A 24,820-nucleotide genomic window follows, 5' to 3' on the forward strand; every position below is an offset into this window, starting at 1 on the left:
GTCACCCAAGGCTCCGTGGAGGTAGGCGCAGGCCACCAGAGGAAGTGAACCGTTGGGCCCTGTGGCCTGGGACCTGGGTGTTTCTTCCAGGGTTCATTTTCTTCCCATTCTCTGTTCTTAGCTAACAGTCTTTTTCCTGTGTCAAAGAAAAATAGATATATGTGGTTTTTAAAATCACCTTTCCTCAGAGAGGTGCTTGCTGTGTACATTTCCCCCCTGAGACTAGTGAGGGAGAGGCTCAGAATAGGAGTATCAGGGTGGGCTGGGCAGAGCTAGGCTTCCCACACTGGATCATGCCTCCTGTCCGCGTTCTTTCCCAGGGCAGTGCAGCGACATCCTTCTAGATGCTTCCATCTGGTGCCCAAATGTCTTCATGTCTCACTACTTCGTTTCTGCCCGCAGTCAACACCAGGAAAGACTTTATAGTCAACAAGCAGCAGTGGAGGGATACCAAACTCAGTAGAACCTGTCCTGGAGGGCCTTTGTTTACTTTTTGTATGTTAATTTTCAACTCATGAGAGCAGGCACACTTGTGCCATTGGCCCCTGGTTACCCACTACACAGCCTGCCACCTGCCAGTCCGTCTCACCTGCCTGGCTCCTGTTGACTTGTGAAGCTCCTTCTAGGTCATTTCTAAGCAGTTGAACAAGTACGTGCCCACAAAGAATGCCTCTTGTCATTGTAGCCACAGTACTAAAAACCTGTTGGTATTACTAGATACATCTGGTCAACCTTGAAGTTTCCAGTTGCCCTAAACATCATGCAGTTGTTTTGTTTTCTGAAGTTGTTTGAATCAGAATCCAGGTAAGAGCCACATCGTGGAACTGGTTGGAATACCAATGCCCTGGAGTCCTGTTCATTTTGTAGACGTGTCCCCAACCTCCCACCCTCCCTTGTTCTGTGCCTCACACTCTGAGTGAAATGAGTTCGTTCGCACCAGAGTGGCTGCCCCTATCTGGGTCTTGCTAATCGCATCCCCAGGTATACTCAGGGTGCTCCTCTGTCTTCTCCTGTCCTGTAAATTTGTAGCTGAACGTAGAGGCTTGATCAGATTCAGGATGGAACTTTGGGGCCAGGCGTGACTTCCTGGGTGGTTGTGATTATCTCCTCGTGGCCTCCGGCACTGGAAGCCAGCTGTAACCAGAGGCAGGAGACTCCCGTACCCAACAGCAGCCAGGACTCTTGTGTTTGTGTGCTTGGTGCCCAAAGGCCTCTCCTGTAGGTCCCACTGCTCAGAGACCTGCCCCAGGCCAGAGGACTGAAGGGAGAATTCAGTGTTTCCCACCAGCCTCGGGCTCTCTGCCATTCAGACCAGGTTTTCTGATTTTGCTTTTTGTGACCCCATCATCCTGTGACTCCATGGCACTTGAATGAAGGAAAGAAGATATTCCTCTCTTTCCTGTGTGCTGCCTCCCTTAGAGCTCCGGGCAGTCACAAGAAGTGTCCAAAGATGGATCCGACACTTATCCCCAGAGGCCCCCAATGGCCTTGGGAGCGTGACCAGCAGGAGCTATGCATGTTGTGAACCAGTTCTCAGGGCCAAAGCTGTCCTGTGCCCCTGCCTGTGCACAACTGAAGCCTGAGTGACCGTCACAGATGGCTTCTGACCACACTGAGGGTCATTCCCTGGGCAGCAGCCAGCCTGTCTGAGGGGTCCTCTGTGGCACTGATGGGCAGTTATGCCATGTGGGCCTTGGAGCTCCCTCAGCCCCCAGCTAGACTCAGACACAGCTAGCAGCAGAGTTCATTTAAACCACAGAATCAGCGGGTCCCCAAAAGGTGGGGGCATGAAGGGCGGTTTCCTTCCCATTTGGGATTGAAAAGATGAGGCCTGACTAAACTCCTTTTAATTGTTACTGTGATATCGTTTAAGTTTGACATAATAGTCCTGAAAAGAACAAATTGTGGTTCATGTCTGAGCAGACGGAGGTGATATTCCCGCCACTTAACTCTCCCTCAACACAGTGTCGTTGCTAACAAAAATGAAAACCACCATTTCCAGAAGGCTGCCCCTCGCATCGAGCTCTGCAGCCATCTCCCACTGGAAACCATGGGGTCACTCTGAAATGACACCTGCAGCCAGGCAGGGGCTTAGAGGATGCCAGGCAATGTCACCTTCCCCTCCACAGCTGCCAGAGCCCGTTCAACCTGGGATGGTCAGTGGAGGACCTGGCCAGTCCTACAAGCCAGAGCCAACAGGAAAGCCTCTCCTCTCCTATCTCCCAGGCCAGCCCCCATGGGGACCCTGCAGTCCAATGGACTCTGGAGCCGCAGCTGTCTTCACCTTGTCTTTCAAAGACTGCCGAGTGCCCTGCTCCCCTGTGCAGAGATGGCTGTCGACCTTAAGTCAGGTTTGCAGCTTGGCAGATAGTCCTGTTGCCTTCCGCCCTTCAACGCACTCACCAGTGAGTTGGTGCTCGCCCAGAGAGCCTGGGCTTTAGGTGGCACGGAGCACTCTGCATATATAATTGATAAATTGCATTTTAATTTGCATATTTCATCACCTGGCATTTGGAAAGCACTTCCTGTAGTCTCTGGGATGACAGCAGTGAGTGAGGCAGTAGCCGATCCTGAGCAGACACTTCCAGACAGGGAGAAGGGCACTGAAGGCCATCCGAGTGGACAGTGGGTAGTGGGCTGTGGGAGGCCTTCCAGAAGTCCACTGAAGCTGGGGTCCCTTGGTGAGAGGACAGGCCACCTGTGGAGATCTCGGCAGCCCAGGCCACAGAGCTGGAAGGTGAGGACAGCAATGGCAGTTTCAAGGAACAGAACAAAGTGAAGGAAACTGAGAGGCTGATGGTTGATCGAGCTACAGAAGAAATTTACATGAAATGGATGTTACAAAAAGATTTCAAAAACAAACTGCCTCCAAGAAACAAAGAACCTGAGGCACAATGGCCCTGATGAGGACGCACCCCCCACTCAGGCGTCTTTGTTTGGAAGACAAGATGTTGTTTGAAAAGTGGAAAATAACCTTGGGAGAACAGCTCAGGTGCTCGTGGGAGGTGGCTCTGGAGTCTTCCACTCACTGTCTTCTCCCTGCGGTGTCTTGACCCCAGGGCTGAAGGGATCCGGCCTGCAAGACGGGTCTCTCTCAGAGGAAGAAACGAAAAGGAGCTCATGGCCCCAGTCACATCGTGCCAGGCTGTGCCTGGGGGACTGGGACTGAAAATGTCGCCCTGTGGAGACGCTGCTCAGGAACCCCCAGGAAAACGTGGTGGGGACCTGCCTCCTGGAGAAAGGTGGCAGGGAGGGGCCGCCGGGGAACCAGGCCTGCAGCCCTGCGTGGGGACCAGCAGGTGGGCATGGGCGCCATGTGCCTGGGCTGATGCATCCGAGCCCTGATGGCTTCCTCCTCCTGTCTGCAGAGAAGGAGATGCTTTCAGATGTTTTTTTGTGGCTTCACCCAAGACAAGACAAAAGAGACCAAAGGCCGATCTCATATATAAATATTTATGAAAATAAACTAAATAAAATATTAGCAAATAGAACTCAGGAGCTCATTAAACGCACAGGACACCACAACCAGGTGGGGCAGAGGGCAGGTGCAGTTCACTGTTCTACAGGTCAGGAGAAAATCCGCTTCATTAGCTCCATAGATGCTGAAGAGGTACTTAATGAAATCAATACCATCTTTTATTAAAAAGTCATAATAAAATAGGAAAGGCTGGATGTTCCTTTAACAAAATGAAAACATACAGAGCCCAGAGCCAGCCACGCAGGGTGCACTGGGCGCTGGCCGGGCACCATCCCCCTCGTGTCTGTGGTGGTCCTAGAATTGAGACAGTGCCATCTTTCCCGAGAAGTGAGAGACGCTGGAGGGTTGGGCCACGCTGACCTGGGTGCAGGTGAGGACCCGGGTACGTGAAAACCCAAGGAGCGACGGCAGAGCTGGCATGGAGCCCAGCAGGCCCCGCCGTGTGGTCAGCTCTCCTCTCTAGTGACAGCACTTCCCTCGGCCCCACTGCTCTCTACCCAGCAAACTCCTCTTCATCCTCAGGGACCAGAATGTCCTGTCCTCTGCGAGACGGTCCCTGCTTGTGTCTGCAGAGCCCTGTCCCTCTTCCTGGAGCAACGCTGTACTGAATCACAGTGTCTCTGTACCTGCCACCCCATGCCCTCCAGCAAGGTGACAGGAGTAGGGGGGCAGTGCACATCTGCTGAGGGTGTCCCTTCCTGCATTAGCCAGAAAGCAGGTGGCCCCCTGGGACATCTGTCCCCTCCTGTGGCACCCAGAAGGTGCTCAGCAGGCACGACTGGCCTCCCAAGTCGTTATCCCACCCCATCAGGGAGGGATAGATATACTCTGGGCCAGCCCTTCCTTCCAGTGACATCCAGCTTCTGTGCCCCCATCAGCTTGCCATCAGCTTGCCCCTACCCTTCCCAGCTGCTCCCACGTGGCCAGGGAATCTCCCCATGGAGGGGATTCCAGCCCCACTACCAAGAGACCTCCTGGCCCATCCCTTGCCCCCCCCCACCTGAGCTGGGTCCAGCAAGCCCACCCAGCTGAGCCCCCCTTGGCTGCACCAGCCTGGCCCACAGGTTGTCAGGAGAAGGACCTACCTTAGCCACAGACTCACCCCTGGTACAGAGGTGTGCCAAGGAGAGTGTGTGTCCTGGACATATTAGGGGAAATCTTCTTTAAAGCAGGGAGATTCCATCTTTAGATATTTCTCTGTTTGACGCCAAAGAATTGCACAATCTGGTACCAAGCCTCTTTGGCTTTTGACTTGACTGCTCTTGAAGACTGTCCTGTTCCTTCCCTCGGCTGCCCCATAGACACACAGGTGTCATTCTGTCACTTTATACCCAAGAAGATGGATTCTGGGACCCCAGGTATTCCAGAATCTACACTGGGATAGCACTTTGTCTCCAGGTGACTTACAGTACCCGGCCCTGTGCAGTCACTGTGTAAATAGTTGTGCTGCGTCACTGGGGGATGGCGTCTAGGGGAGAGTCTGTACGTGTTCAGAACAGGTGCAGGTTTTCTGAATATTTTGATCCACGGTTGGTGGAACCCGTGGATGTGGAATGTGCAGATACGGAGGGCAGGGTGTTCTCTGTTTTAGCAGCTCCTGGTGGCACTGTGATTGTTTGGGTACTGAAGTGCACACAGCCTTGCCCTGGTGCCGGACGCCAGCACTCAGGAGGCGCATGTGAAAGGAAATACACTGTGTCTAGCGTGGGTATAATTTCCTTTCCATCAACCTTGACCACGTCCTTTCAAGTTCCTCATAAAAATTGTGTGTTCGCCCAGAGAATACCCTGGAATGATGTGCAGGGAGCGGATGAATGAACTATATATTCCGGGCCAAACTGAAATTATCTGCCGCTGGAGTCGGAGCAGAGCATAATGCAGCCCAGGTTAATAGATCAGGGGAAGCTGTTTTGTCAGCTCGTAAAAAGGTGAGGGAACTAGATTTTTATAATAAATCGTTCTGCTGAGCAAACAATATGTGCGATTCTTACGGACTTTGGAAAATAAATGATTTTAGACTAATGTCAGGCTCCAGATGGTGGGCGGCCGTGGAGCCTGCGGAATGAAAAGAAGTGCATCTGGAGGCTGGGCCGGGGAGGCCACTGAGGCCACGGTGTATCATCCCCGCCTTAGGACCCCTCCTGGTGGCTGATACTCACCTGGGGGTGCGCTCGTCCTGCTGATTCAGGGTGTGGGTCTGGCAGGGTGGATGTTGGGAGGCGTGGGTGGCCGCTTGGTGTGCAAGTGTGTTCTAAAGACAGAGAGGCCGTTCTTAGGCCAGCCTCGCAAGTGCCAGGGCCGCACCACGCGCCTCCCGCCGCCCGTTGCACTTCAGCTCCCACCTGGCTGGAGCGAGCTGTGTTCTCTTTGACCTTTAAAAAAAAAAATGCCCCTCCAAAAAATTAGTAGGGATCCTGCAGATGACCTGAACTCAGCCTCTCCAGCGGGATCCCCTCTCCCCACACTGTCTCCTTTTGGGATCAGGAGCTGCAGCCCCCTGGGCCCAGCTGTCAGCACCGTACCTGGTGTGAATAACCTGCCCCACGAGGCAAAGCTCAAGGGTGGTCATCGTCCTCCGAAAGCTGGGGGAGGACAGGAGCTGCTGTCCCCATGAAAGGCTAGGGCAGAGGTCGTTAGCAAGCCCAATATTTTGGTCAGTTCGGCAGTTGCTTAGGAACCCGAGTTAAACTGACCTGTAGATGGAAAACTTGAAATTCATTTCCAGGGATTGCTGCAGACAGCCGAGAAGGCACCTTCCTGTTTAAATGTGACTAACTTTTTATAAGTGACTTGAAATATTTCAGAAATATGAGGCATAGTTTCCTAGATGTTAAGAATCCTAATGAACAGCCAAGGCTAGAGTCTCCACATCTGCAGGAGAGCTCCCAAGCCCACCTGGGCCCCCTGACCCAAGACTATGGGGGCACCACTCCCAGCCCTCAGCACCCCAGCCCAGCCCTGATGCCTCTGTGAGGCCAGCCTCTCGGAACCCCTCTTCCTGGTGCTCTCCCAGACAAGGGGTGGGGAGCCAACCCTTTGCTCCAGATGTCCAGGATGGGGATTGCACCCAGGAGGCCTCCTCCTGGCACTGCTGCCCCTGGCAGGGAAGGGGAGGCCCAGCTCTGGCTGGAGGGTTTCCTAGTGGAGGGGCAGCTAAGGGGAGTCATCAGTGAGCAGTTGGGGGCCAGAGGCCTTCCCTTCCTTCTTCAGCAAAACCTGCCGGACCCCTGCTGTGCGTCTTTCTCTTCCGTTCATCTTGGCACTCACAATAGGGCTCGATTCTCTGACCTCCCTGACCTACCCACTGCCCCAAGGGGTCACCGGCTCTCCCCAGGGTATCAGAGCCCAGAGGTAAAATGGCTGTCCTCTGAAAGACCCCACACCCCTTGGTGCATGTGACCTGAGGGGACAGATGGGCCACAAGAACAAATCAGGCTGAGAAATGGACTCAAAAAAACAGGTAATGCAAAAGGTAGGCTTGGTGGGAAAATGAACCAGGTGGAAACAACAGGTTTGGAGAGGACCTAGAGGAGCAAAGCAGGAAGAGGGGGGGCACAGCCCTGAGTGGCGGCACAGCCCACAAGCACTCAGGGCCTATTCAGGAAGCCTCCAGAAGGCTGCAGGAAAAGAGCAAAATAGAAGACAAAGGTTGAGTGACGCCAAGGACAGAAGCAGCTCGATTCCGAACGATGAGTCTCAAACAGAGCAAAGGAAGCATTGTCAACCCAAGGAGGTTAGCTGCGACTCGGGAACAGCCCACAAAGGACCAACAGGAGCGATTCACAGAAGTCCCTGCCTGGACATGCACTCGGGCCTCTGCTCACCCAGGCCAGCGGGCACCGCTCGCCTCCCAGGTTCTGCAGCCAGCTCTGCAGGTGCCCCTGAGGGAGGGAGAGGCGGCTCTGCCCTCTCCCTGCAGGTCTGTCTTGGGGTGCGCGGCACTGGCGAGATACGTGAACCACGTCTGGGTCTCTGCCTGCCTCCTGGCGCCATGAGGCATGAGGTGTCAGACACTCAAGGAGCCCGTGAACCAGTGAGCGGATGGGGGTGTCCGGGATGTCTGGGGCATCGGCCATGTGCCCTGGGCCTCCTGAACTGCCGATGAAGAACTGCCTGATTAAAGCTCAGAACTGTGTGCGAAACTTGCAGTTCACCTGAGAGGAGTCATTGCTTTGTTTCCTTTTGTGCCTGCTGGGGTGCAGCTCTGCGTCCTTCATCCTCAGGCGGTGGGGACAGGAGGTGGCTTTCCGCCTGGACTCTGATCTTCCTCTTCTCATGTTTAGGACCCTTGGCTCGTGAATGATGGGTTTTAATCCTCCGTGATTATTAGAACGTCTCTGCCCAGCAGCTCTTCCCTAGGGCGTGGAGTTTGGGCGTGGGGTGGCCCCATAGACTGTTCCGTGTATTAGCCCACTGCCCCCCTTCCGCTCTCGCCCAGCACCTCACAGCAGGGGCCCAGTTGGGTTTTTATCTCACAGCGACACTGCCTTCCCCATGAAACCCGTCCTAAAAATAGCTCCATTTAACTAGGCCATTCCACGGCTGTTCCAGACTTTACTCGGGCCAGTCTGAAAGCAGCTACTATTTCAGATACAATGCACTGAACCTGATCCCAAGGTGTCCGTCACCCGCCAGGCCACTGGGAGTTGATAAGATTGCCTCAGATCCCCGCGTGCAGAGGTGGGCCGGAGAAACCCCGGCCTGGACCACTGGGCAGTCCAGGGACCTGAAGACGTGCGCCTGCTCAGTGTGAGGAGAGGGTGGGTCCCTGGGCTGTCCCAGGGAGTGGACCTGCCTGGGCCTGGCATGAGGCACATGCAGGCCTCTGGCCCATTCCAGATACAGTGCCAAGTCCAGGGACCGGGTACCAAGGAGACACTCAGCCTGGCCTTCAGAGAGCTCACCGTGTTTGGGGGTTCCAGTGAGGGAGAGGGCATGTGCCACAGCCTCAGACAGAACCCGGAAGGACTGGGGAGGGCTGGGAGTAGCGGGGCCTGAGCAGAGTTGGCTCCTGCTCAAGGTGGAAGTTGTGGGGACACAGGGCCATGAGAATGAGCCCTGGGCAAGGCTGAGTGGAGGGCAGGAGCCTGGTGTGGGAAAGCTGTGACACAGTGGAAGTGGGCAACAGAGGGCGCCCAGGTACACGGGGACACAGAACAGGGCCCAGCACCCCAGCCAGGGCTGGTAACCATCATGTTGTCTTGGGCCCCAAGGACATGCTGGCACCTCTCTGGGGTCACAGCTACTCATTCTGTGTCCTCACAGGCGGTCAGCAGGACCTATCTCAAGGGGGTGGTGGGTTGCCCTGTGTCCTCTTCCAGCCGCCATAGGCCTTGGGTGTTGGCAGCCTTCCCTGAGGGACTGCTCTCCTCACTCACGGTGGTGTGTCAGGACCGCGTGTGGCTTCACGCTGCCCAAGGAAGGACTCTGAAACACAAAAGCAAGACCCTGGAGACTGCGCTGCTAGGGGCAAGCTAGGGCGCAGTGAGCCCGGCCGTGTCCCTACCCCCACAGCGCCCTGTCTCCTGGAGTGCTCTAGCTAGAGCTCTGCTTAGCAGGACACAGTGTATTTTACCTTTTATGGCTCTGACCCCCCCCAGAAGGTTAGGAGCCCCTCCAGGACAGGGGGTCCCTGCTCCCCAGACACAAGGTCATCAGAAGAATGAAACCACAGGTGGGCCACCCCCGCAGGAGCCCACCTCCTACCTGTGGCTGCTGGGACCCCTCCCCCGTGCCGGGACCCCACCTTGCCCAGTGAATATGGTGTCCTGCCTAGTGCAGAGCCGGAAAGCCTGTCCTGTGTCACTCCTGGGCCTGCCTTGTTGCCAGCTAACCCCCTCTCTCCTCTCACCTTCCTAGGGCCGACGAGATCGAAATGATCATGACCGACCTGGAAAGAGCAAACCAGGTAGGCTCTCCGCAGGCCTTGGCACAGAACTGCAGTGGCGCCCATCCTGCCGACTCAGCCGCCTCGTGCTCATTCGGAGGCTGGTTGTTCTGGTGTTTTTACCTAACGGTGTCACTTCGGTCTCGTGTTGGTCTCATGTGATGTTGTGTGACATTGGAAAACACGTGAGACTAGCAGCCTCGTTTCCCTGGCAAAGGTTTGCTTATGACCGGAGCATCTTGGTCATCCCATGGGGATGTCCACTCCAGAGGCGCTACTTTTTCTTTTTCAAGACCCTCTGTCCCTGCGGCACGTGTTATGTGGTAGAGAGCCATGTGGTAGAATCACATGATAGAGCGATCTGCATGGCCACCTTCCAGGGGGTAAAGTCTATTGATCTGGAGGGGCAGCTGGGTGCAGCCCCTCTTTCCCGGTGCCCAGTGGTCAGACATGCCCTCTGGGAAATGCCCATCACAGAACAGGTGCCCCCGGGATCAGGGGGTTCCAAACATCAGCCGCCCAGACAGTCCAGCCACCCCACCCCTGCCCTCTGCAGGTCACAGAGCACCTTGCTTCGGCAGACGGTGGTGCTGCCACCGCCTAGAGGGGCAGGAGTCCCCCACGTGTGTTCCTCACTGTGGGAGAAGCAGCCACAGCAGTGGTGGGCCTCAGAGCTGCGGCTTCTCCCCGTTCAGTTTTACAGCTGGGTGGCCCCAGGTCGCCCAGGGAGCATGCTCGCCTCACCGTTGGAGCAGAGTGCTTTCTGGGCTCCCTACAGGCTCCGCCCACCCTGCAAAGGCCCCACAGGCTCCCGCCTTTGTGGGCACTGCTCGCCTAGGCCAGGGCCAGCACTGAGGAGGGCCTCCATGTCCCTCCCCCACATGTCCCCTCCCCCACAGGCTGGAGCGGCAAAGTCAGCTCCAGCACCGGGCCAGCCCTTCAGGACTTCACTGGTGTGTTGTTGGGCCTTACACCCACCCTGGATCCAGGGCTGATGGGGCAGGGGTGGGTGGGGTTGAGTCATGCCGGGTGAGTGGCCCGGCTCTAGTCAGAGCTCTGGAGCCCTGGCTTCTGCCTAGGCCCGGTCCCCTCCGCCACATGGCCATCCACTGAGGTCAGTGCTGTCGGGATTCCCACAATACATGTGGGAAAGCAGGTTAGTGGCTGGTCAGGTGCAGAGCCAAACCTGGATCCCCAAAGTCTAACTTTGAAGGCTGTGCTCTTGACCACTTGGAACACCCAGAAACAGGGTCGTAGAGCACTTGCCACCAGCTCCTTGTAGTCTGTGCCATTGCCAATGGCGGCCCTGCTGTGCCAGCCCCTCCCCAGCTCAGTCCGCACGGCCGCACGTGGCAGAGCCTGAGTTAGAAGTAGCTGCTGAGAGGAGGGCATCATCTTTGTCACCTGGTTGTGTTTGTACCTCTCAAGATTTCCTCCCAGCCTCCCCCGAGGCCTGCCATGGGCATGGCCCCCTTGGGCTGGCACCTTTGGGTAAGCCCCGGTCTCTCGGCCAACAGTCTGAGTCTGCAAGCGTCAGGTGCTCTGTTGGAACTGACCTCAGGGGGGTAGAGGCCATTCTCAGGTGACAGAGCCATTTGGCAATTGGTGCCCTTCTCAAAGTGTCTTCAGGGGCATCAGGCAGGACCATAGAAATAGGTGCCACTCCACAGTGACACTTGGTGTGGCTCTAACTTGGATCTCCTGGTTGTATGGCTCCAACAGGTTTCTTAGCCTCATGGATGTCTTAATCTTAAAAAAGAAAAGAAAAGATGAACCTTAAGGACATTTTTTAAGAAAATAAGCCATCCACAAACGACATCTACTGTGTGACTCTGCGGATGTAGTGTCTAGGGAGGCAGAGTCATGGAGTCACCAAGTACAGCTGCGTAGGCCAGGGACAGGAGGGGGACATGGGATGTTGGGTAGGCGGAGGTGCTGTCTTGCAGGATGGGAAGGTTCTGGAATTGGTTACACACCAAGGTGACTGTAGCTAACACTACTGAACTGTACGCACCGGTGTAGCGATGGTGGACCTCACACTGTACCCTACAAAGCCGAAAGCTTTAAACGCTCTGAGAGGACAGAGGGCCACGGCAGCTGGAGCTCTACTTGCCTTGCAAGACTCTTCAGAGGAGGGGGAGTGTGGTGCGGGGAGGGGACAGGCCTGGCAGGGAACCCCGAAAGGGACTGCCCCATGAGGTGCAGCTCTGGCACTGACAGCCCAGCCTGAGTTGATAGCCTCAAGGCTACCCCATCGCTACAGAGTTTCTAGAACACAGAGGGTGGTCAGCTCAGGGGCCATTAGTCCATGCCCGGGAAAGCCCATTTTGGACTAGAAGCCACAGTAAAGAAAGCGGCTCCACGGTCTGGCTCCACTCCACAGCCAGGATCAGGGGACCCTAACACCAAAGAAACTAGAGGCTCAGGGCCATTCCTGGTCTTTGGAAATCAGGGAGAGAAGGCTCATAAGGCTGGGGCTGGGGCTCAGTGGCAGAGTGCTTGCTTAGCACGTGTGAGACCCTGGGTCTGATTCTTAGCACCTCATAAAAATAAGTAAAATAAAGGTATTGTGACCACCTATAACTGAAAAGAGCTCAAGGAATACCTTCGGGAACCTGGGGTGCTAAAATATGAGAAAGGGGCCATTGGATGGGCCCTGAGGTCTGACCCTGAAGCTCTCACGGCCAGCCAGGGCACAGGGGCAGGATTTTTCCATAATACTCAGAGGACTGCGGCCAAGCGTAGAGGCTGGTAGTAAGAAGATGCACCTCTTGGCAGAGCTCTGCAGGGTGGTGCGCTGATGCACATATGCTCCTGTCCTCAGAGCTGTGCAGGGAGGCACGGATCAGTCCTTGCCACCAGTAGGAGATGGGGGTTCAGACACAGAGGGGACAAGAGGGAGAAACAGGGTGACTGACCTGATGGATCTCTGCTAAAGCTGGAGTTTAGGATTCTATGAGAATATAGGTAAGCCCACTCGTACAAGAAGGTACCCAAGTAAGTAGCCAGGTTGCAAGCCCTGGAATGTTGACGGGAAAGCAAGTGGAAGCTGACCTGGACCTCTGAGGAGAGCTCCCGGGCCAGCAGGCATGAGAAGGACGGCACCCCTGGCAGTTGTAGAAGGGCAGGGTCCCAGGAGGTGCCGGCTGGACAGTGGGCTCTGGGTAGGTAGGCAGGTGGGCGGGGGGCAGAGGCTTCCTGCTGCAAAGAGCAGCTGGAGTCAGGATACCGGTGTGTGCTCTGGAGGCTCTTTGGCCACGCAGAGTGGACGGGAGTGGGAAGACTGGAATCCAGGAACGCCCTAAGTAGCTATGGTGACAGGGCACAGAAAGCCGCAGAGCCCAAGGGGAGCAATCCCCACAGACGAGGGCTGGCCCAAAGCAGAGCTGCACAGAGCCATGCATCAGCCGCCTCCCCGCCGGGACCCCCAGGAGGAGCGATTTACTAGTTCATTGGCACAGAACATTATTTCACACCAGGTTTATAGCAAGACGTTCTCAGACCTGAAGCTCTGTTTGCTTGCTCAGGTGCTGGTTTCCGTCATGGAAAACCAGGCAGCAACTGTCCGTAGGGAGGGTCTCCTTGACCCCTGCTGGCCCGACGTTGAGGCCCTTGCACTAATATTCCCATGTTAAGTGTGACCATAAAGGTGTAGAACTCCGAGGCTTCTGGTAAAGAGGAGCAGAGGTGGGACCGCCAGGTCTGCCCTGCGCTGGATTGTGGCTGCCATGTCCCTCCCTGCAGCAGCCCTGGTTCAAGTCGTGGGCAGCCTGGGCAGTGGGAGAAGGAAGCCATCTAAGCAAACTGTCCTGGTCCTGTTGACCTGTCTGGTTTTCATGGCTCAAGGCTGCCTTCGGGGAAGACCCTTCAGGCTAAGGTTGGGGCTGGAAACCTCAGTGGAGCCTCAGCAAGGAGAAGGAGCCCGGCAGAGCAGCGCAGAACAGAAGGAACTCGCAGGCCCTGCATTCTGGGGCCAGGTTTCACGTTCCCATGGGCGAGGGTGCCTGGCTCTGGGGCAGACACCGGCATTCTCCACCCACTTGGTTTAGCAAATCCCCAGCCCCAGGCCTGGGCGTCCTGTCCATGGAGTGAGGGAAGTGCTTCATTCATCTGTTGCTTGGACAGGCCTCTCTTGGGGCTCCTCTGTTGGCCACTCCTAGTACTGAGGACACACTGGCCTCCCAGGCTGTCCAGGGCCCTTCCACAGAGCCAGCCACGGACATGATGGTGCTGTCTTAGGCCCCCTGGGAACCTTGGGTTTCCCCACCATGAATGGACTTCCACCAAGGTCAGGCGCACACGTGGAGGACCTGTGTGGCAGGCAGAGTTATGTGGTTTGCTTTGGCTCTCCTGAAACGTGCCCCAGCCTGTGACATGCAGCAGGTGCACAGGTGTGTTGCTCTCCTTGCAGCCTCAACATCCAGTGTGACTCCGGCAGCACTGGCCATGGCTCTGAACTGGCACGCTGCCTGTGCAGTGACCACTAGGACATGCACCAGAGTTTCTCCTCTGCGCCTCCTCACCTCTCCCTGCAGTCACCGATGGGGCTCTCTCCAGCAGTCTGGATGCCGTGGAGGGACATGGTCCCCCATCAGCTTGCAGGGCTGCTGGGTCTCTTAGGGTCTTGCTCCTCTTGGGTCTGCCCAAGCCCGTGTCTGATGGCCACACACACACAGAGCAGGAGAGAGGAAACCTAGGGCCACCATCACCATCCAACAGAACCAGGGAATCAGAGCTCCTAAGGAGGAGGCCCGGAGGGGCCTGAGCTGGCACAGGTCCTCTGTCTGAGCCTTGGCCCTGGGGCTGTGCTCCGGAGAAAGCCAGGCCGAGTCTGGCCTCACCAGCCCTGCCTGCTGGTCCTCGCCCTGTCAGGCTGGCCCCGGGCCTGCCTTCCTCTGCCGTGCCCTGCCCTAGGACACTGCTGACCGGTGCTGCTGCCCATTCCCAGGTCACATTCTCAGGTGTGTCCCTCCAGGGCGCCCATCTGGCCCCCAGGAGTGTGCCAGGCATCAGGGAGTCAGGCACTTCCCATGGACCTGTTTAGGTGGCACTGTGGGCCCGCAGTTCAGGCTGCCCACCCTGAATCACCCAGTGTGACACCGGCCGGGGAGCAGAAGCTCTCCTGTGACTGCTGGGCTGTCAGCATCTGAGGTGGGAATCGTCACTCAGTTTGCTGGCCCCACTCGGCCCCTTCCTACCCTCCAGGTGGATGCAGAGGTGGGTGGGACGGGGGATAACTGAGGACCCACTTAGGGACTCCAGTGGTGTCCCTTTAGAAAGTCATCCATTCTGAGACGAGGACAGCATAAAGAGGCCAGACGGGCCATGCCACTGTGTGGTAGGCATAGCTGGCCCTGGGTTTCTGGGCCCCACTGGTCCTCGGCCCCGGTGGCTGTTCTCTATCAGGCAGTCAAGGCTGCCACCAGAAGGCCAGCGCTGTCCTGCTCACCCTCGTGCTCACCTCCGCTTCCCACGCTCTGGTGTTTACCCCGTTCCTTAGGAAGGTGGATGGTCAGCAGGAGGTGCCTCTCGGGACCACCGGTTTCAGCAGAGTGCTGCTCACTCAGGACCAGGGCTGCTGCCAGCCTGCCTCACAGGAGTGTGGCCTATGTCCCCGTGGCTCTGAGCAGCCACACTCCAAGTCTGGGGTCAGATCAGAAATCACCCCTGTGACTTCTTCAGGAAGACCTTGAGACAGGTGGCACCACCCTGGAGGGGGACTACTTTGTGCCTCAGCTGCCCATGCAGGCTAATGCAGCCATCGCTGCAGACACTGGGTCGTCCCGGCTGCATGTCAGCCTTCTCTCCCTGTCCCCTGCTCCCTCCTCTACCTGCGATGCTTGTGATTCTTCTGACTTGTGCCTGTGTAGCCACATGAGCCACGCCAACCAAATGCCAAATGAAGGAGTAACCAGAAAGCCACGCTGAAGTAACCGGGTCAAGCCAGAGAGGCCATGACGGGAAGAGACAGGCCTGAGCCATCATACATGAACTTGGGGACTGGATGCAGGACAGTCTGGAGGGTGGTCAGCGGCTGGTCAGGTCTCTTGCTCTATGAGCCGTGGCCTTCACAGAGGCCATCCCTCTCTCCTGGTGACGCCTCCTGAACCTGCCCCCAGGCCTTCCAGCCCCACCCGAAAACCAGCGCCACAGTCAAGCCAGTGGCTCCACCTGGCTGGATGCAGAACAGCCTCCTGCAGGCGTAGCAAGAGGGACTCAGGGTGTCAAAGCACACCTCCATCCTGGAGAGTCGCAGGATGCTGTGCCCGAGGGCTTAGCTGACTAGCAAGGGAAGGCGACACTTCGAGGCGTGTGGCACAATGATCAGAGAAACTTGGAAATAAACTGAGGGAAATGTTTGACATTAAAGAAGAAATCCTCCACAGCCCTGACGCCAAGGACTGAGATGGCCCTCACTGTCCTCACCACACCAGGCACGTGGCCACCTTTCCCAATGGCCGGGCCCGGGTTGAGTTTGGAGCAGAGACTCTGGAAGGACATGTTGGGCACCGACACGTGGCCAGGCACCTCATGAACTAGGCTCAGGGGGTTTCCCAAGAGTTCCCTACAGAGAAGGGCAGGCAGCCACCCGCCTGCCAGCCGCGTCTGCGCTCAGGGAGTCCTGGTTCATCTGTGTTGGGAGTGTTAGGTGTAAGGCTGCCACCGCTCAGTCACTGAGACTGCCAAATCCCTCCTCATCCAGGTAGATGGGCCTGTGAGGACCAGGGCAGGACAGCTGCTTACTTCTCTGTGTTCTTGCTTTGCAAATACTAGACACACACTGTCACAGCTCAAGATAAGAAAAACAAAATAGCCCTGCTCGCGTGGGCTTTCCTCCTTGATCTCTTCTCTTGGTGGAATGTCACTTGCAAAATGTTTGAAGAAGGGCTGGGGTTGTGGCTCAGTGGCAGAGCACGTGCCTAGTACATGTGAGACTGGGTTCAATTCTCAGCACCACATTAAAATAAATAAATAAAGGTCTGGGTCCATCTGCAACTAAAAAAAAGACTGAGGAAGCGCAGTCACCCTCAGTCCATGTGCCCCATGTCGTCATCTGCTGTCTCCCTCCTTGGGGCTTTGTCTTAAACCTAACTGTGAAGCCGGGGTGAGCTGCCTGAGAGGCTGCCTCCACACATGCCCCGCGTGCTGAGTGTCCATGGCAGGACCTCGCCAGGCTTGGGAGAAGGCACGTGTTCCCGTCGCACAGACGGATAGGTGGAGGCTCAGAGGGGCCCATCCCCAGAGCCCTCTCGTGATGTAGCTGTCCTCTCCATGCAATGGGAAGGTGGCTTTGCAGCAGAGGTGGTTTCCTTGTCCTGGGTCATAGCAGATGATGGAGGGCCACACATTTCTCCTGCCACCACCTGTGCTGGCCCTGGCTACCCACCCTCCACTGTCCCCAGGCTGTCCTGGCGAGCTGAAAACCCAGCATTGATTTTCAAAAACGATGCCTGGTGAAGGGTTAAAAATGCTTGAAGAAAGTCCAGCCCTCACAAAAGAAGTGGCCTTTCCACCCGGCTTGGGGATGGCCAGGCCTGCTGGGGTAAAGAGCCAACGCACCGCCTGGTTTTAAGGCGAGAATAGCCAAAGTGTCTTTAATTCACTGTTTACCCGTGAGAATTACTCCCAGGAGGAATCCTGCAATAAAATCTTCTCGGTCTATGAGAATAGAAAGAAATTGAATCAGAAGACTCTATTTCCACTGGTATTTATTCAGTCTGGGAAATTCAGTGGGCCGGAGCATTAGTATCAGCAGGGGATTCCTTGCTCCTAGCGTTAAATTACTGTCATAATCGCTCAATTATTTCTTCCTTGTACTGTTTAAAATAAAAATCCATCACATTCTATGTTTTTTTCCGAGCATTTATTAGGTTGAGTGTTTAGGAAAATCAATTATAGTCAGTCAGGCATGAATTGATGAATGTTCTTGTAATAATTGTCAGTTGTTAAACCGGGTGTACTTTCTCTCTTCGCCCCTTTTCATTTCCTTCAGAGGGCAGAGGTGGCTCAGCGAGAGGCGGAGACCTTACGGGAGCAGCTCTCCTCGGCCAACCACTCTCTCCAGCTGGCCTCCCAGATCCAGAAGGCGCCGGATGTGGTGGGTAGCTCGCCTGCGGGGCTCCGCCCGGGCATCTGTGCCCTCGCCTTGGGGCCTTTCTTCCTGGGGGTTTTGACGCCTCTTTTGGGATAACATTGAGCCAGTGCTGCTCGTTTGGTGGGAACACTTTTAACAACTTGAGGGGAGAACCTGGTCCAGGCTAGGAGATGCCTCAGCTCCTGGGCCGGCCTGATGCCTCCCCAGTGCTGAGGGCTCCTCCCCAGCCCAGCCTGGGTCACTGCTGGGGGCTGCGGAGTGCATACGGGAGCCTCCCCAGAATTCCACAGGGTGGTCGAGGGTCTGTCCTCCTGGGGAAACCTTCTTTGGGGAGAGTCCACAGTGGTCCAGAAGCCTAAGGAGGTCCTAGAATAGCCGCCCACCCTAAGTTTGCCAGCCTCACGTAGCCAGGGGGAGCAAGGCATGAGTCTTGTCCTTTTGCCTGACTTTTCTAAAGGTAACAAATAGCCACAGCTTCCCCAGCATGGTCAAGGCGATTTTGAGCATCAGGTTCCCAGACTCCTTCGGCTTGGTGAATGTGGTGGCTGAGCCCCAGGCATTGGAGCCCTAAGTCACCTCCCTGCTCTGTGTCCATCAGCTGGGGACAGTGGCTTAGCTTCCCTGAGTCTGTTTGTCCGCCCATGAAGAGTGGTCTCCTGAGGTCAGGAAGTTATGTCTGCCATGCTCACAGACCTCAGTGAACCTCAGCGGGCACCCTTCCTTGGCTGGTGCCAAGGCTACAACACTGAACTCCACCACTGGATTAAGTGATCCCAACTAAGCCTTCGCTCTGATGACCACAGTGAGTCCCTGGCAGTCATAGCTGTCTTTCGATTTAATAAAGATTCGTGGAGCCCTTGCTGCTGCCCAGCGTGAGGGGCACTGGGCTAGCAAGGAGGAACAGGACCGGGCCCTCCACAGAGAGCACAGTCTCGGGAAACCTCGCTGTGTGGAAAGTCCCTCGTGACAGCCAGTATTGCACTAACCTGTGAAGCAGGGTGTTGCTGTTTCCTTACCCAGAGGAGGAGACGAAGCCCAGTGTCAACAGCTGGCCCCAGAGCACGGTCAGTGGCTGAGCCAGGACTCAGTTGGCTCCTCAGACACCTGAGACTGGAGCTTTTAAGTGATCACCAGGACTGGACCTAGAGCAAACAGCTGGTGCCAGGACTCCTTCTTTTAAGAATGGCTTGTGGCTGGGCTGGTATGTATTCATACTTACAGGGCTGGGGTTTTCAGGTGGAGTGCGCCCAGTACACATGAGGCCCTGGACTCAATCCCCAGCACGGCAAAGACGGAAAAAAAGAATAAGAATCGATTTTAATTTTCTTTCTTTACATTGACATCAGATGCAGCGTGAGACTGGAGCGCTTTAGGACCGAGAAAAGTTCCCATTCAAGGCACCAACACACCTTTGTAATTCATGGTCTTGAACTTAGATGTCCAAGAGGCTGTTCTGTCCCTCACCCAAGCTCAGATGCACCGGGTACACCACCAGGGCTGAGGCGGGAGGAGGCCCTGGGTGCTGGGGCTGGCATCTCCCCCGGTCTCTGTAGCCGTCCTCGGGGCTGTGGAGGAAGCCGTCCATCCTAACATGTCTCACGGCTCCTGAGCTAAATGTTTTGATTGAAAAGAATTCTGGCACCGTCCTGGACTGCAGCGACCAAAACATTTCAAAAGGAAATGAATGTTCTCGCAGGTAGAGTGCGTCGTGGGTCCGGGGCGCGTACACACTTCATCACTGGCTCGCGCAGTGTTTACCTGGCACTGACTCAGCCTTCCAGGAGCAGGTCCCTGGCTCCACATCCTCTGTAGGCTGTGAGCTGCGGCTCCAGCCAACACAGAAACCAGGCCAGCGGAAAATGGTCTATTGGGCTTGGCCGGCAGAACTCAGCCGCTGAACAGTAGAGTCCACAGATCTAGCGGAGGCCAAAATCGACATGATGGGCATCTCAGCAGAACCACGGTCCTAGAAGATGCACAGTCACTCAGCGAGCAGAGCCTTGCCTCCGGGTTTCATTTCTGCCTCGTGGCATCACAGTCAGGAGAGGGAAGTTGTGTACTGTCATTTTACAGGTAAAGAAACTGGGGCTCAGAGGAGCTTACCTTTCCTAACGTCACACACTAGGAAACAACCAAGCCGGTCTGGCACAGTGGCACACACCTGTAATCCCAGCTACGTGGGAGGCTGAAGCAGGAGGATCACGAGTTTGAAGCCAACCTCAGCAATTGGGCAAGGCCCCATCTCAAAATAATTTTAAAAGGGTTGGGGACATAGCTAAGTGGCAGAACGCTTGCCTTGCGTGTGTGAGGCCCTAGGTTCCATCCCCAACACTGCTTAAAAAAAAAAAAAAAAAAAAAAAAGCAAAAAGAATAAGCTGGAGTATGGACCCAGTCCTTCCTGCTCAAGGCCACTCTCCTGACCCCTCTCCCATCCCATCATGGGCTGCAGCAAGAGGCAGGTCCACAGAGGCCTTAGTGGAGGATTTGCAGACAAACGAGGGTGAAAGCGCAGTGCTCTGGACACCACACACACACCCCTTTTTTGGAGATAAGGCAAGCTGTCCTGTTAAGAGGGCCACCTCCATCCCACCACCCACTCCAGCTGGCTCTCGAGGTGGAGGCAGGAGCAGGTGGCATGAGGAGGAGAAGCCAAGCCAACTCCTGCTGCCTCACCTCCCTGTGAGGGGACAAGACTGAAAGGGCAGCCCAGCTCCACACAGCACTTCCCTCCCAGATCTGGGCCACCGTCTCCTCCCCATCCAGCTCTCATCACCACGAAGGTGGCTGCTGGACACGAGGTGACCGCCCACTGGGTCAGGCCCAGCATTCTGGTCTCAGCACTTGCTTAGGAGCTAGGAACAGGGATAGGTTCAAAGGGACACACAAAAGACACCCACACCAGGGACCTGTTCCAGTGTTCGCTTTCCCCTCTGAGTGTGCTCCTCACTGAAGCCCTTCTGGGCCAGTGCCTTCAGACCAAGCTAAGCACCCTTGCGTGTCCTCCCAGGACCTGAGCCACCGGAGCCCCATGGGGCAAGTAGCATGCCCTGGAGGTCCTGGAAGCCAAGAACCCGGGGATTTCCTGCCCTCCCTGCCTGAGCCAGGGTCTCACCCTGAGCCCCATCGGGATCACAAGGGGAGCCTGGGCCCTGCCCCGGGCACTGAGTTCCCGGCTCCAGTTGAGCCTGACACGAGCATTTCCTGATTTCCTTGCAGCTGGGTGGAGCCTCAGAGGTGAAAGCGCTGGTGGCCCTGGCCCTCCTTGACCACAGAGGGTTATGTCTTGGGTCGTGAGCTTGGTGGCATAAACACCTGCCACTGGGCCCCTGACCTCTTTGTTCACTCTACCACCTGGATTTCCGTCCAGAGCTATGCCAGTGTCCTCCCCAGCCTTGGCCTCATCACCAGGCCCACACTCTCCCTGACCGCAGCCCCTGGTCACCCCTGGACCCCTCTCTGTTTCTTTCTTCCTCCTCCCTCTGTCCTCACAATGGGACCATCAGGAGCACCCCCACAGCTGGGAGTCGGGGAGCCGTGGGCTGGGCCACAGAATGGGGTGCTCTTCTCTGCCGCACCTCCAGGTCTTACTGCCCTGAGGTTGGCCATCTCAGGGCCTCCAGCCTAGGGGAGGCAGCTGGGCTTTTTTCCTTTTTCGAGGGAATTTGTGACTTGAGTTCCAAGAATCAACTGATGTGCCCAGCCCTGTGGCCAGGCCAGGTGGGCCCCCAGAAATTCAGCAGGTGTTCCTCAGGACTGCCTACTCCCAGGTCCCCAGCTGGGCCCAGGGCCAGTGCCAAGAGCTGCTGAGTTTTAGTCAGTTACTTGAACCACTGTCTGATTCAACAACTTGAACTTGCCCGTTGTGAAGCCCAGACCCCTTCCAGCTGGTTCCATAGACTACAGAGGAGGCAGCATTGGTGGTAGGCACCCCCCAGTGGGAGGCTCATAAATGGAGTGGTTCTGTCTACACCTGCTGTCAGGCCTGTGTCCCTACCACCATGTTCCTCCCTGCTCCAGAGCCCCTCAGGGGCTGGACTGCCCAGTGGCACCCAAATGGTGCTTTCCAAGCCCTGGGATAAAGGACACTTTTGTTTTTTAAATTCCATTCTGTTACACACTGATAGTTTGATAAAAGACAGTAAAAAACATCACCAAAATGTCAGTTGGCTCCTCAGTTTCCAACACTGACTCCCCACTTCTGAACTGGACTCGCTGTGCTCGACTCATTGGTGACTTGGCAGCGGCCCATGGACATGGGCCACATGGAATGGTTGGGACAGGCTAGAGATGCTCAGGACCTTGGGACCATGTGACCCTCTGCCAGAGGTCAGGATGGTAAGCTACATGATGGACGGCATCCAGCAAGGCAAAGAGACAGAGGAGCCACTCCAACACTGCACGCTGGAGGTCTGAACTGCCCAGGGAGGTGTGAAGAGGTACTTCCTTGGAGACTAGCCGGTCCCAGACATGGAAACCCTGGGATACGCATGCCATGCATAGCACAGCTATTCCTGGCATCCAGGGCCACAGCTTCCACCTTCACCTCCCTTCTCCACCCAGCACAAGCAAGATCCAGGCTCAAAGCCGTGAGCTTCAGGAGTGGGAAAGGGCCAGGGTGGTGGCATTCCATGCTGTACCCTGAGCTGCTCTCAAGGTGCCTGGAGCCCTGTCCCCTGTCCCTATTGGCCTTGCCCAGAAGCGCATCTGCCTGTGAAAAGATTATTCAGAAGCTGAGGTTACTTTTAAAACTTAACAAGTCCTGCTCAAGTCATCGGGAAGCAAAATCACACGTGACTTTATTTAGAATACCTTCTCTTCTGGGTATTTTACCATGCTGACCATTTTGGAGAGAAAGGAAAGAGTAAGTTTCTTTGGGGAAAAAAAGGAAGAAAGAAAACAACTCAGTTGTTTCTAAGCAAAGGAACCCCAAGTGTGCTCCCATCTTTTAACTTTTGGGGAATGTGAACGCTAAGGGTCAAATTTGTCAAACCGAGATCTCAGCTTGTGGATACTCAATAATGAATCCAAAGGAGAGTAAATTGCAGCGTGAGGTAGAAGATGCAAGTTCTGGAGCAACATCCTGGCCCCCATCCAAGCCGCCCTGCTTCCCGCTCCCCGGGCAGGAGCACTCTGCCCCCAACACCTCCCTAGATCCCCCAACACCTCCTCCCAACACCTCCCTAGTCCCCAGCTCAGTAGACTTACCCTGACCATTTGGTAAAGCCTCTGGCGTCTCCCAGTGCTGGCTGCCCTTGCTCATGTCACTACCCAGGACTTTGGTCCTGTAGTTCATTGCTGCACATACTTGGTGTGTGCTTGGAAAATGTCCAATGAAGGAATCCAGGGATGTAGATGGGGTGGTGGCAGGGGAAGGTCTGGAGGTCACTTGCAAGCCAAGGCAGGAAGCAGTGTCTTACCCTGAGCTCACTGTGCACACCCGAGGTCTGTGTAGTCACTGCCTCCACTGCCCACACAGGTACCCCCAGCACCTGCCCAAGGCCAGTGCGGTTTTGTCATTTCTCCTCTTCTCCGCAGGAGCAGGCCATAGAGGTGCTGACTCGCTCCAGCCTAGAAGTTGAGTTGGCCGCCAAGGAGAGGGAGATCGCCCAGCTGGTGGAGGACGTGCAGAGACTCCAGGGCAGCCTCACCAAGCTGCGGGAGAACTCGGCCAGCCAGATCTCCCAGCTGGAGCAGCAGCTGAGCGCCAAGAATAGCACGCTCAAGGTATAGGCCCTGCGGGGGCTGGGGCAGGGAGCCCTGGGGCCCAGCGGTGCACCCTCGCCTACCTGGCACCGACAGCAAGCATGGTGCCCTGAACCCCACTGCAGGCTCTGCGTGGACCTTGTGTCCCTCTCAGTGGGTCACTCTTTATATGTGGAGCCAGTGTCCTGGCACTTGGTAGAAACACCACCTGCTAATGTGTGCCCTCGTGGAGCTGACAGCGTTGTCACAGTCAGAGGCCATCTGTGTAGACGTGCCATGGTCCAGCTCTGCTGGCCTGCAGGCTTCTCCTGATGAGAGGACCCCGCCCACTAAAGCTCTGGTTCTTCCTGTGCTTGGATAAAAAATGGAAGCACAGTGCTCCACAGAGGCCCCGTCTGACCCTGATCTGGGGGACACTTCTTTGCCACTTAGGCCTGTGGTCAGCCCAGTGGCTCAGCTCAGAGAGCTGCAGGTTGTCTCTTTCCTCCCAGGTGGACTCACTGGGCAGCCTAGCAGAAGCTAGCTCCCAGGGCCTTCTCTTAAATCTCTATCCCAAGTGCAGAACCCAGAACCTTTTTTATGTTTTAAATAATAGTAATGCTACTTCAAAGTATCCACAGTCTGCAAAGTCAGGTATGCGCTGCAGACAGCTCTGGGGCCCTAGATTGCTAGGGATCATAGCCAGGGTGAGTGGCATCTTCCTTGGCAAACAGGTAGGCAGGAATGACAAGAGCCGGGGCCCAGCTGCAGGCTAGAGGTCTTGTGCTCTGCTGCGGGTACCTCTCCAGTCTGTTCTGCCTGCCTTGGTTTTTCCCTCACTGAGTGCATGACTGACTGACTGGTTTCTGTTCACAGTCTACTAAATGAGTTGGATTAAGGTCAGTTGTAAAACTTCCATGAAGCCGGAGTGGTAGTGCACCCCTAAGTCCCAGCCACCCAGGGCTGGGGCAGAAGAAGCATAGGAGCCTGGGAGCATGAGGGGTCAGCTGAGGCTACGTGGTGAGACCTTGTCTCAAAATTTTACAAAAGAAGTGAAGGAGAAGAAAAAGAGTTTTCCTTACATAAAGTGATTCTAGAATGGAGTTAGGCCTTTTTCTTTCTTTCTTTTTTTTTTTTTTTTTAATGGAGATTGCTTCTTGACACATGACCAGGTTTGACCCAGAACCATATTTGCACAAGTCTATCACTGACCAGGGCCGCCTGCAGCTCCCCCTTGCTGGTTCTTCTTTGCCTCTTTGGGGCAGATTTCATCCACTTTCTGAGAAACTTCCAGGTGCTCAGCTCTCTCTGAGGAGGCCCTGCAGACCTGGGGAGACCGTCGGAAGCTGGTCCCATCCTTCATTAACGTGGCCATTATTTCTCCAGTGCTCCTTCCTCTCACCAGCTTGCCCGATGAGGACCAGGACTCGCTTTTTTATTTCTAGATTTAAATCTAATTTTCTCACGTTAAGGCCATTTCTGACCCTCCTGGTGGCATTGTTATTAGATAATTTGCCTTCTTCCCTTCGTTACGGTTCCAGGGCGCCACCCAGACACCTCCCGCGCACGGCGTCGTGACACGGAGACTCTAGACCTTCCATTTTTCATTATGGAGCAATTTCTTCTAAATCAGTTAAGGTTTTAATGTTCGCCTTCACAAAAAATGAAACGCAGTTTC

At 55.7% G+C, this 24,820-nt stretch overlaps 1 protein-coding gene across 17 annotated transcripts in view; it reads left to right on the top strand.

Moving 5' to 3' along the window:
- The window catches only part of Cux1 (cut like homeobox 1), a 311,626-nt gene that overhangs the window by 212,585 nt on the left and 74,221 nt on the right, over positions 1-24,820 (top strand). For 9 of the 17 annotated variants that reach the window (XM_078023844.1, XM_078023835.1, XM_078023841.1 and 6 more), the window contains 3 exons: positions 9,338-9,386; positions 17,359-17,463; positions 22,996-23,184. In XM_078023844.1, coding sequence (XP_077879970.1) covers positions 9,338-9,386; positions 17,359-17,463; positions 22,996-23,184 — 343 coding nt within the window. The remainder of the gene's footprint in view (positions 1-9,337; positions 9,387-17,358; positions 17,464-22,995; positions 23,185-24,820) is intronic. The other 8 variants (XM_078023836.1, XM_078023839.1, XM_078023842.1 and 5 more) reach the window with 1 other exon arrangement.

The sequence above is a fragment of the Ictidomys tridecemlineatus genome, chromosome 10 (assembly GCF_052094955.1).
Source record: "Ictidomys tridecemlineatus isolate mIctTri1 chromosome 10, mIctTri1.hap1, whole genome shotgun sequence".
Taxonomy (NCBI): domain Eukaryota; kingdom Metazoa; phylum Chordata; class Mammalia; order Rodentia; family Sciuridae; genus Ictidomys; species Ictidomys tridecemlineatus.